General features: G+C 40.4%; 1 protein-coding gene across 1 annotated transcript; it reads left to right on the top strand.

Moving 5' to 3' along the window:
* The first annotated feature begins 1721 nt into the window (after window positions 1-1721).
* eve1 (even-skipped-like1) lies at window positions 1722-13536 on the top strand. The gene is given in 4 exon segments (XM_053338208.1): window positions 1722-1949; window positions 11213-11240; window positions 11243-11442; window positions 13051-13536. Coding segments are annotated over 4 exon segments (942 nt in total).
* The last annotated feature ends 290 nt before the right edge of the window (window positions 13537-13826 follow it).

Below are 13826 nucleotides of genomic sequence, written 5' to 3'. Positions count from 1 at the left end.
TGAGTTTAAAGGCTTATCAGATCATGAGGTAGATCTGGAAATACAGCGTAGGCATTGATTTTGCTTGCTCATGAACTCATGGGATGTTTGCCTTATTGTCCCACTGAAGGGACAGCAGATGGAAATTAGCTATAAACTAACTTTGGTACAGTGCATCAAATGGTAAAAATTATGTTTAACACTATACATGGTCCCAATAAACAAATTACTACAAATGTTTGTGAGGAGAAGCAGACTTTTCACTGGGAGCTAAACCTGTCTTCATTCTTTTATGAAAAGAAAATTAGGTTTTGACCATTTGCAGCAACTTGTGAACTGCTACCATCTCGAAATTTACAATAACTAAAATCCCAATGCCTTGAACCTCAATTGACAAATGACACTGATGAGAGTTGCTCACCAGATAGTCAAAACATTTGATAAGCCTTCAAACTTTACTTGCTGGTTTGTATTGCACACAAACACAGTCCATTGAGTTGATTTGCTGTAGTTTGACTTTTGGAAAACATTCTGGTAAATGAAGCATATCAGTAATTTAGGAAAGGCAGACAAAGCAGGTTAATGCAAAGTGGTCTGGAGTCTGTATTACTCAGTAAGTGTGATGGCTGCAGGGCAGATTCAGCAGAAGTATGGGTGGTAAAATGCCAGAGTGCAGTGATAAAGGAGATTCAACAGACATATGTTTTACAGATACAACTGTGTACTTTGATCATTTGATCAAAACTACAAATTCTTTGGGATAACAGGGTTTGGCAACATCTAACAATGGAAAACAATACATCCATGTCCTGGTGCTGGGACTGAAATCTAAGCCAACAAAAAAATTTCATCGGTATGCACACTCACAAATGAAGTTATTTATTCCTCTGAGAGAAATGTGTGCTCAAGAGGTGTCTGTGTGGGAAGTGTTTTCTTCTTGGCCATAAAAAAATGTTTCTAATAAGGCCCACAGTAGAAGCATGAAGAGAGGAGTCAATAGTTTATTGCCTTCTCAAAGGATTTCTACTTAAGTAGTTGACTATCCCAGGGGATTTTATCTGCTAAAAGCAAATAAAAGAAATTGGTTAATAAGAGGTATTCTAATATATCACAATCAAATAATTAATAAATAATTCAACAAAGAAATATCAATAGCCATACCAGGTATCCATAACTTACTCAAATAATGCATCCAGTCAACTATACAGTATACAGTCAACTGGAGAAAATAGCAGCTTCTACATACAGATCAGCATAGTTCAGGAAGAGACTGAGCAGAGTCTGCATCTGAGCCCTTCATCACTGGGCTGGAAGGAGGATTTTCTACACCACCCTTCAAATATGGTAACATGATAATTAACACATTACCCATCACCAGACTAAGTGGATTCTGGTTCTTTGATTCTATGCCCCTTTGCCTTTCTGGAAGGTTTGAAGTCTGGGTAAGTTGTCTTTGATGAACCATGTCCAGAAATTCCAAGATCTTGCTGTGTCTCCATCATCTTTGCCCAATAAGATCTGTGTCATCATTGCCTGGGGAAGGGAGCCACCCCATAAAGAGCAGATTTGGGGTCACGGGGTTAGCATCAGCCCTGTCTGATGGCATGTATCCAAGGGGTTTTGGCTTCAGCATGCCTTCAATTTCTATGTGTGGTGAACAGGGCATGAGGACAAAGTAGGATGGCCCAAGGACAAAACAGGGGCAGAGCAAGGACCCTCAGGTGGATGGCGAGACAGAGTAGATGGATGGAATTTCTCCAGAGACAGCTCTGGAAATCAATCTGACAACAGGACACATGAGTGGAGCCGCTCGAGAGGTTGACCAGACAGCAGGACAGTTGGGAGGAACAACTCTGGAGGTTGACAATGTAGGTGGAGCCACTCTGGAGTTCGACAGAGACCTTGAGAGCTGTGATGTTGGTGAAACCAGCCAAATGGTCTGGCAGGGTGTCAGTAAGGGCAGCCAATGGGTCAGAAATTGCTTGGGAGTTGGCAAGGGTGGCTGACAGCTCAAGAACAGACTAGGCCACAGTAGTGTCACTGGGCAGTTGAGACTCTGTGGCACTGGGTATTGGAAGACTTCGAGGAGCTAGGAAGCATTATTTTGACTAGATGGCATTTGGTCTGGCAAAGAAGAGGGATATCTGACTCCTTGGGTGCTTGTAGGTGTGGAGCATTGTGGATATGAAGGAAATGTGTTGCACAGTGTTTGGGCCCATGAATATTTACTCTGAAGGTTTTTGCTTCCAGCAATTTCATGGCCTCTGTGTCCAGTTTGGACCTTCTGATTTGTTTCTCATTTTTAAAGGGAATGATATCTATCTGCCATTATTTTTTTCTACATGATGACTGAGTCCTGTTTAGGGATTGCCAGGTGGCCCTGATGGACCTAAACAGACTCTTTATTGGAGTTATGAGGTGAGAATTAGCTGTTCCTGTCAAAAGAAGAGGCTGCAGCTTAGAAAAGGAATGAAAGGGAAAGCCCTTTAAGTGGCAACATTGTTTTTGGAGCTTATCCACTGCATAGCTCTGGTCTACAAGTGATACCTTGTCAGAGATGATTGTATCTTTAATGTAGAGTGGTTTTGTGGATTTAGGGAGGGTGAAATTTCAAGACTGACTGAAGCTCCATCTAAGACTTCAGTTTTTTTGCCTGATTGTGCATACTACAAGATGTTCTGTGGACCATTCAAGCCCTAGTTATTTAAGAGGCTGCTGGCAGGAGCATTATATGCTGAGAGCCATCATCCAAAATGGCTTAAGTATCTATGGTGCAGTGTTCAAATAGGATCACTTTGATCACCTTTAGAAGTACTTTGGGAGAGCTGGACTGGGTTTTTACAATGACTTTGTTTTGTCACATGGTAGAGAATACCTGCGTGTTTCCTATTGCAAAGAAGGCTTTTTCAGATTGTAGTCCATTGCCATGTGTGGTCCTACACAACTTCAACATCTCTTTTCCCAGATAATCAATGCTATTCCATTCTTTTTCCTCGGATCCTTCAGCTCTTCTCATTTGATTATTGGGTGGTCAGGTGAGTATTGTATTGTCATGCTTTAGGTTTAGTCCCCAGTTCTCCTGAAGGGAATGAGAGATGGTAGTTGGTGTTGGCACTAACCTCCTGGTTTGTATGGAGGTTTCAGGAGTCAGATGTCTGACTTTAGCAGCCACAGACTGACACTTTGCTTCACCCTGGAGCCGTGTAGCCTAATCCTCCAGGGTGCAGTGGGTTCCTGGCTGGTCTGAACGTGAACATATTAACTTGTCTACTGACTCAGCCAGCAGCTTACTAAGTAGATGTAGTACATGAGAAAAACAGGCAAGCTCAGCTGCTCCCTCAGTCTGCTGACTGCAGCATTCCTACTAGAGAATGGACTTAAACTGCCAAGTTGTGAAAAGCTTCAGAATAACAAGGTTGAACTTTTGGGAAATTTAATATAGTGCTGAAATAAATTTCAAGGCTAAATGGTGGGACTGCCCATACTGTTGGTCATGCTGTGGGTAGTTTAAGGTAGCCTAACAGGATTTCTGTTTCCCATGGAGGTGAGATGTTTGGAAGGGTCATCTTAAGTGTTGTATATTCATCGGTCATCCCATGGGGCTCATTCATGGAGGGGGGGGGGGGGGGGGGGGGGCTGCATACAGTTGTGAATTATCTTTTGGAGCTAAGGGCCATAATGTGGGAAGGAAATTACTGTAATATTGATAAGCTTTGTTAGGGTCATGAATAGGTTTTTTCCATTTGCACTTTGATTGTGCCAAGTCAAGCCTTGCCATGAAGGTGCTATCCTCTGCTGTGTGTACAATCAACTGGAGAAAACAGCAGCTTCTACATACAAACCAGCATTGTCCAGCAAACAAAAAAGCAAGAGACTGAGCAAAGCCTGAGCCTGAACCTCTCATCAGTTAAGGTGTGGCCTGTTAGGTATAGGTTACCTAGGATTGGGCTGGAAGGAGGATTTTCTACACTCACATCACTGTACAGTCCACAGTTGGAGTGACCTAGTCCTCTGAGGCACATGTGCAACAAAGTACTTGCCAGTACAGTCAGTTAATTACAGACCATCATACATTGTATTGGTTTTGGGTGAGGTTTTAGCTCATGGCTGGTGAAACGAGTTTTTAAAAAACAGCTGGTGGAAATTGGGTCTGGATAAAATCTGCATGATCAAAGTCAATGAGAAACACAACGCTGTCCCTAACTGCCCCAAGCTATACAACCCTCCATTTACTATTTAAAATACAGTCAAGCTGTGAGAACATCTAATTCAGTCATGAAATGTAATACATTTTACACACCAATGGTAATCTGTCACAGCCCTCATAAAGCCTACTGTCTGTTACTGAGAATGACTTTTACATTAAAAAAGTCAATCTGAAATTTCATGTTTATGTGATGGATGCTGAGACTGTCCTCACAAGGAAAATTAGGACATTGGATGTTCAAATACCTAAAGCAACCTGTTTATGTTTACCTGATAGGGACCTATAAAAGCCGAATTATGACTCTTGTCTGTCAAGAGGAAATACAAAAGTAATGTGATTTTGTATTATCCACAGGAAGGAGGTCAAGTATGTAAGTTGGACAAGGAAGACCACTGTTCACATCCCATTTCCAGCTTCTTATGTACACCATTTGTTCAGGGATTGACACAGTGGGGACTGGCAAAAAAAGTCAAACCTCAGCCTTTGCCACAGTGCAAAGCTACATATCTGGAAAGGCATTGCTTCAGCCAATCTAACTAGCACACATTCCTGGAGAGACTGTCCTCCAAAGAAAAACGACAAGATCAGCTGTTTAACAACACATACTTACATTCAAGTGACAGAAGCCTCTGCAAGGAGGAAGTCGTATAGATGGATTATCAAAACATCTGACATAAGAGCTTGTTGTTTTTCCATTTCTAACCACAAGTCAATGCTGTTTTTCTGTTTGTTTGTTTGTTTGTTTATTTTATTATCATGACCACAATTTTTCTCTAACATTAACAATGACGTTATTATTGTAACCATGATGATGATGGTCTCCTGATCATAACCAAGTACTTATTTCAACCCAAACCATGATCTTTCCCTAAATTTAACCCAGTAGTTTTTGTGCCTGAACCTAGTCAGACCTTGACTATTATATTGTCACATCATAAAACATTATTATTTTTCAACAGTGATGTAAAACCGTTTTACACCTCTACTGTAGAAGTGCCATATCAGAAAATGTGTCTGGAGTTAATGGGCCAAAAATGTATTTTGCTGTCTAATTTGGAGTACTGGTTCTTTTAACCTGAACAGTACATTTCTTGAGGAGGATGAAATGTTTGTCATTGTAATAACTTTCCTGAGATGTAAAATCCTGTTCTGCAGTGTTTTGCCGTCTGATAAACCTTCAAACTTTCAAATCTATAACTTAAATTGTATTTTCCGAATCATTGTTGATTCATCATTCACAGGTGGATAAAAAGGGTTGCACATACTGAGTTTATTAAAGACCCAATGTTCCAGTGTTCCATTAACTTCATCGGCCATTTTTCAGAGGTACGTGAAATAGAACTCAACTAACATACAGATATTTTTTTAATGCAGCACTAGAGCCTTGGATAGCAAAGGTAGTTACAAAACTGGCCTGTAGTTTCAACTTGGGATGGAATGTACCTGAAACCAGATAAGCCTTCATCATGTGTGATTGCTGCCATGATTGTGGGTGATATGGTGTGCAAGACCTTGGAGGGATTAGGATCCAGAGGAGTGGTGGCATGACTTGAGAGCAGAAATTTGGAACTATCTTCCTCACTGAGAGGAACAAATGCAATAAGTGATTCAACCTTACTTGGACGAGATGCATTGCGGTTGGGTGGTTCAGCGAATTGGCCACCGATGCTGTTTTCTTGTTAGTAAAGAATGCAAAGTCATCAGTTGAGGGAGACGTGGCTGGTGAGGAAGATGAGGAGTAGAGGAGCCTTTTGAAGTTCGAAACAATTTCCTTGTTTTTCTAGTATTTGCCGTAATCATGACCTCACCCTAGCCTTGAGTATTCCGAAGTTGCCATACACAATGAAGCTCATACAGCTCTGATGTATGATATTGGACTGGATGATATGTCCACACCATACAGCTCTGATGTATGGACAAGATGTTAACATAAACAATTAAACCAACTGGCTTTTCTCTAAATATGTCAGACAGACCTTAGAACAGACTTTGGAAAATATGAGGACTGTTACCCATCATCTTGAACAAATAATGATGCCAATGAGGCTTCAAATCTTCACTGCCACTGAGGGATGCCAGTCATCAATTCCTTTGCACTGAAGCATTACTGTTAGAGGCCAACAGCAATAAAAATATTTGAGAACTTTAGAATTTTGGATGAAGACATTGGCATATGTTGCACAAACCCTGCAAGGTTGTTTCAATTGTAACAGATTCAGTATGTGAGTGTTTTTGGGGGACAACGCACATATTTTCTGCAAGTTCTCAAAACATTATAGCAACATGTGCAGCCTTGTTTCATATGTCGAACACATGCTGCATGGAGAACTAATGCAACATGTGCGATATTCCTCAAATATGGTTAGGAAGACAGAGTGTGAGTGTTTGATCATTCGCACAGAACAGGACACTTCATCGCTCTTTATGACAGCCTCCGAACCTTTATTCCCTCCGACCTCAAACCGAGGTCAGAGCATTCAGGAACCACCAATATTCAAAACACATGAAAGCCATTTTCACGTTGTTCTAATGTTTACCCCATAGAGAGAGAAAAACAACTTTGGATTCATCAAAGGGACAGAAAGCAAGCTACTGGACTGTAGTGAGTGAATACACTGCCAGTGTCTGAGGAGTTTAAACCCTGATGCTGTAAGTTCATGCTGAGGCTATGGATTCTCATCTGCTCACGCAAAGCTCTTTACATTAGAGCCAGAAATATTATAGCTTTTAGACTTTCCTTTTATTTCCTTTTATTAAAATCATCTTTTTCACACTGTCTGTATCAGCTTGTCATACCTTTTCTTGAAATCTGTATGATGTCTGCATTGAATTAAATGTTCCTACCCAAAGTTCTCTACTGCAGTACTCCATCAAATGCAAATATTCTTGATGTCTTGCCCATCATTTTAAATATATGTAGACAAAAATCCACCTGATTGACCCAGCAATGGAAATGGGGTCAAAATAAGACTTTAAGTCTTTTAAGTCTTCCCAAGAAAAATCCGTCATTTCAGCAAATACCCAAAAGTGACACATTATTACGTTGAAGTGACAAAGCACTACGGGAACTATGACTCCTGTCTTTTGGGAGGAAATGAGGAAGCAGCATGACATTGTTCTACAGAGTCCGCAAAGGGAAGAAGACAGGGTGAATGGATGGGACTTCAACATTGAACATGTCTGTTGTTTCCTGTTTCCAACTGACAAGCGATGTTGGTTTTGTTTAACCATGACCACAATCATCCCGACCTTATGCATGTGGTTATTACTGTAACCACGACAACAAAGGAACTACTCAAGAAAGAAGTGGGGTTTTTTTCACCCAAACCTCATGGAGTGCACTTATGCAAACAAAACAGATGTCCATGTGGTTTAGAGGGGTTAAACTGAAAATAAACATATGAATAACTTGCACACAATCTTTTTTTGTGGACTCAGCATAAAATTTCCTGTTTTAATCCATTTTGAGAGAATATATTAGAGGATTACGGCAAAAATGTCTAAGTGATGTAACCATAAAAACTTTGTACCAAATAATTCAACTTGCTTAGAAATTGCTTAGAAATAAAACATCATATCAACTAGTTTGGCATGATCTTACATTATAACTTTTATATTAAATAAAGCTAATGGAATACTATTGTTCTAAATATTACATTTAATCTGGAGAATCATGTAAACCAGGAACCATTTCAGTTTTTTTTAATGTAGTAATTATTAGTATAAGTCCACTTAAATACACTGTAGGTGGATAAAATATTTAATATTGATCATTATTTTGTGGTTACACCATTTGACATTTTCAGGAGCATTCAGTCTTACATTTGGTAAAAAATGGTGCAAATGTCATTTCAAATGATATAAAACCAAAAAAATACTAAATGTACAAGTTTAACAAACTTGATGCTGCATTTAAAACATATATTTTTGAATTGCTAATCGTGCAACCCTTATTTGTCACTGACCCATATGTATGTGTGTGTGTTAGTGTGTTCATTTATTTCCAAAAAGTTCAATTAAAGGTGCTTTATGGGCTCATTATGGGTTCTGACATAGTTAGAACAGCATATCAGGATACCTCTGCCACATCATTATTATTTTTGTATTCTTTGGTAAATCAGTGTGGATAAAATGACTCATGGTATGACTTAATTCTCTTTGAAGGATTGATAATGGTTGGCAAATGCACATAGGTAGAGTGAATCATGTTTCCCATGGCAGTCTAGAAGTGTTTTCATGCATCTGCCCATAGTGCTTTTGAGGAAGACACTGAACTGAACACAGATTCTGATCAACATATGATATTCTGATCATCCTATTGTACAGATTTTAAAGCTTCATGTAGCTTTAGTTGGGAAAAACTGACAAAATTAAAAAACTGACCTACTGGTCTTAACACCCAACAATTATTTAGTCCCCTTCCTCTACTAGCATAGAATATACTGCTTGATCCTTCTCTGTGCAGAATACTGTATGTGTATACTGATGGAGGAAAGTTTCTCTGTGCTCACTTTAAATCTTAGTTTAACAGATAGATGTACAAGCATGATTTGTGACATCACAACTAGTTTGCAGCCAATCGTGGTCCAGTATGTAACTTATGCAAATGTAATGTAGAAACCTGAAGCCCTTATACACTGAGAATGGACTTTATATGCATATTAAGAGATTGTGGATTTTTTATAATTATGATGATGATGATGATGATGATGATGATGATGATGATGATGATGATGATAATTATTATTATTATTTTTATTATTAGTATTGTTAGTTACAGTCTGCAACTGATCTTGAGGAGCAGCCTATCATATGTTTGACACATTCCCATTCACTATACAATGCAAGCTTTTCAGACATGCCACATATTCAGAGACATAAATCCAAGATAAGGAGAGTATTTATGACTGACACTTAACAATATGCAGCTTTGAATGCCAGGCTTCAATAGCACCTGAGTATGTTTTAAAATGATAAATTTCCTCCTTGTAATAGTCACTCCACCCTACCTGGCGTCTGGCTGTCTCTGTCCCTAGACTGTCCTCTTTATCATCATCTGGCCGCTGGATTAATAATCATCGTAGATTATAGCCATAATAAGCTTCAAAACACAGGCTCAAGGGTCAGCTTCTACAATGAGACATGGCTATACACTTATAGGATAGCGATGCAATTGATACAGCACTGTTATTACACTATAAAAGCTCAATTCATCTGCTTTGTGGGTCTTATTATCGTAACTTTAAACGATCAAAAACAGGAAAAGAAAACTTAAAACCACCATTTGATATTCTTAATTTTAGAATAAAATACTTAGTTTTCTGAATTTATCTTTCATGAAAATGACAGTTCTGTATTATAAAGTTCTTGATTACCCCCAAAAAAGATTAATCGACATGAGTAATGGGCACACTCATCAATTCATTCATCAATTCATCAAAAACTTTGACTATAAAAAAGAAAACATGTTTAAAGAATCCGATAGCTCATACAGGACTAAATGATTAAACAGACGTACAGGTTATAATATAGCCATAATACTATCTTCATTAATAATTCCTTTCCACCGTGACTCACCTTGGCCAATTTGGAGCCATTAGGCCTGTAATGATTTAGCCTACTTCCAAACATCAAACGGTAGAGAACAATGGAGGGGGGGTCTAGTTACTGTCTGGGCCTCTGCGTATTTAATTCTCCATAACAAAAGTACAAAGGCCGAGACTGAGACCAAAGGCTTTATCCTAAACACCTTTAACACCTCTCCGGGCCGCGGCGCCGCGCCGGGCCGACGCGCATACTACGGCCCGTCTGGAGCGCCCGTGATAGGGGCAGAGGAGGAGAGGAGAGGAGCCCCGGGGAACACAGACATTAGTGAAGGAGGAGGAGAAGAAGAGGAAGGTGGAGGAGGAGGAAAGGGGTGTTGGGACAAAAACACCTCATCTTCTGCCTGACTGTCTGAACAGACGTGGATAAAGTGTTTGTATGTGTGCGTGAAAAGAGAGAGCCAGAGAGAGAGAGTGTGTGTCAAGGAGATAACTTTTCGTCCGACTCCAGCCAGCATCTTCACCGGCCATACAGTTTGATACGGGAGGATATTTGACCCAGGACTACCGAGGGAAAAAAACAAAAAGCAGAGGATTTTCATTTTCTTTTTTTTTACGCTTTTACACAGAACAGCCTGATGCGTAAGTAAACAACACATTCACCTTTGTGTTTTTGATTATTACTCATTGTCCTACAATCACCAGTGCTGTATGTGCACAAAAAGTAACTATAATTGCAAATTAAACAATCTTTCATTAACGTTAATATTAAAACATAACATGTAGGAAATTATTTATGAGAGATAATTTGCCTTGCACATTTACTAAAGGTGACAACATACATAAATTACCATAAAAACATTGTTATTACACCAAATAAAGAAATATACCATGTTGTATATATTAAATATGCACTGTATGAATAATTATTTGCCAATGAAGTCACTCACAAATGTATCCTACAGTTAGTAGAGTAACATTATTAGCCTGTGTTTGATTTATAAACTGTTAAAAAAAGGAATTCAGATGCTTGTTTGGGGTTATGGCGTGTACTGCTGTATAAATAGTAAATAGTACACTACTGTCATCACCAATCACATATAAAAAGCATATAAAAATCTATTGTATCTAACCAATTTTTTTTTACACAGTTGAGACTGATAACTCAAAAAAAAGCTTCAAAAAATATGTAATTAGTTCAAAATCAAATTAACAAGCAATTCCTCCTTAAATCAGGAAAAGGCGTTTCAAACTGGTAAAATGATTTGAATTGTCTCCACGAGCCCAAACAACATTTAAATGTAGTGAATTTATTACATTTATAAAACACATATTTATATTTGGCATACAGCACACACAGCTCTGGAACTTAATCACTGAAGCTTCATCTTAAATAACTTCATTGTGCAGCGTGTTGTTGTTGTTCCACGTTATCAGGTATATCTATTATTAGGCCTTGATGTTAAGTGTCTCGTGATTTCAGTGGCGGAGGGCAGACAGACGCCGGTGGTGGTGGCGGCCGCCGGTGGAGAGGGGCGGCAGGACTCGTGCCCGCGCAGCGCCCTGCTCGATCACAGCCGGCGGCACCGGACGGCGTTCACGCGCGAGCAGCTGTCCCGGCTGGAGCAGGAGTACGGGAAGGAGAGCTACGTCTCCAGACCCAGGCGGTGCGAGCTGGCCACCGCGCTTAACTTACCGGAGACAACGATAAAGGTACTATAGCCTGCCTTGTAGGGTTATTAAAGGGCCATACCACCGTTTTCCTATACTAACTACTACTTTACTACCAATAAGCTGCTTAATGAGCATCCACTCATTCATTACATTGGCTACACTCTGATAATCCAGTTAGAGTTGTTAGAAATTATGCCCTTGCTCTATTTAGCATACTATATGTTTGATAAAGGTATGCACTGGTTCCATGGTAATGCATTATACAGTGAAAGGTGATTTGATACATATGTATGGCATGAGTACAATTTAGGCTATAGGCCTCTGCCCACTTTCACAAAGTACTGACATGTAAAAAATGGCCACATGGGATAACAATAATATGAAGATGATCTCCATTTAACTTGGAAAACACTTAAAATGTGAATGTGCATTTACAATAAATGGTCTGCAACATGTCAAAATGAGCAACTTGAAGCGAGAGCATCAGAGGTAAAATCTTAAAAGTCTGTAAGAAAGGAAATAAGTTTAAAGCTCAGTATATTTCAGAATATATTCAAGAGAAGGTGCTTATGCCTGTTTTGTATGTCACTTTCACATACCATTTAAACTGGTGCTCAAAGATGAGTGTGGGGTCTGGAGAGGAGTGGGTTTCAGGGACAAGGCTGGATTATTACCAAGCAGGCAGTTTACTGTGTGGTAACATGGTTTGTCAATCAAAGTGACACAGAGCTGCTGAAACTTTCATTAGTGTGACCATGTTGGCTGACATGTTGAGCTCGACAGTTAAGCCTTGACCTGGGAAACAGCAGCCATTAAATTTTCACTTGAGGTCCACCTACTCACTTGTTCTCGCACTTTCAACTGTTACCACTAAAATGATTTGTACACCAAGAAATACTGTGGTTTTTGGGTTAGATAAGATTCCATGCTTTATGCTAAGCTAAGCTAATCACCTTTTTGCTCCAGCTCCATACTTACTGCATAGACATGAAAGACAATTTTCCTCCTTCACCCATTCGTAAGGCTTTACAAACGTCTTCTTTGCTACCTCATTTGTTCACCGTCTCAAAAATTAAAACCAAGCAGGTCAAAAACTACGAAGCGCAAATCTGAGGCAGCTACTTACCTAAAATGACAACATCCCCACTGACACTTTCCATGACTGTGAGCTTTTCATGTCCTCTCATCTTACTTGTCGTTTTAATCAGCGAGCTAGATTGAGTAGTGACAGGTTTAGCGGTGTCTAACATTTGATGCAGAGGCCCCACTAGCCCAATGCAGCAGCTTTAATGCGCAGTAAATGAGCCCACCTTTCTGTCAACTACCGGAGGGTCTTTTATGAAAGAGCAGGAATGCGAGGCGAGGCCTTGTAAACGCTGCCACCTGACGTTTTAGAAGCGTAGCCTTTTTCCGGGAAATTCTATGAGCTGGTAAAATAGTTGAGGACCGGACAGACAGACATGAAGACAACATGTCAGTCTCAGCTTTAGAGTTTTTAGAAGGTAGAGATATCAGTCCTCCAACAGGGATAAGCAGGAATCCCTAACCCTAAGCCTAACCCTAACCGTAACCCTCATTTCTATCAATGGTGTTGGATTGAATACTAAAAACACCTCTTACAATCCTTCCTTCCCTCCTTTTCTCCAGGTGTGGTTCCAGAACAGGAGGATGAAGGACAAACGGCAGAGACACTCCCTGCCTTGGCCTCACCCTCTAGTCGACCCCCTGGGGGCGCTCCTGATGGGCCGGGCCTCTCCTTCCTCCACGTTCCCATATCCCTTCATTCCACCCCATCTACCCCATCTCCCCCTCCACCACTACTCCCCCTTGGCTCTCTCCTCACCAGTGTCCTCGGCTCACGGACCCTACAGCGCACCCTTGAGGCCCCTGGATGCGCTCCGCCTTTCACAGTACCACAACAGGCCAGGGGGACTGGCTTCGGCAACAGGAGCTCTCTACCCGTCCACAGGCATCATGCACCACCCGGCTTCATGCCCCTGCCCTCTTTGCCTGCACTGGGGGCCAGAACAGCTGCTTAAAGCCAGAGAGGAGGCTCTGGGACTGAACCAGCCCCGTAGTCCCAAAGCCAACATCCAGCCTGCTGCTCTGGACCGGAGGGAGGAGGTAGTCTAGATGCAGATGGGAAAATACGTCAGACAAAATTGAATTGGCCATGTTCTGCAGTGCTGACTGTGACTGGATGTCTCTTCACAACAAAATACCATCTACACAGAGGAGCTTGCCAAGTCGCAACAGCAATAGACTAAAGAGTTCCATCAGCTTGTGAGATGACAGCACAAACACCTCCAAACAGGAACTGAAACTTCAATATTTAGTAAAATCTTATCTAAAAAAAATGTTAATGCTGAATCTCACAATACTGCTGATTTAACTGAAAGCAAATATTTATTATGTGACCCAAA

The sequence above is a fragment of the Scomber japonicus genome, chromosome 18 (genome assembly GCF_027409825.1).
Source record: "Scomber japonicus isolate fScoJap1 chromosome 18, fScoJap1.pri, whole genome shotgun sequence".
NCBI lineage: Eukaryota > Metazoa > Chordata > Actinopteri > Scombriformes > Scombridae > Scomber > Scomber japonicus.
This window is presented reverse-complemented; position numbering and strand designations above follow the sequence as displayed.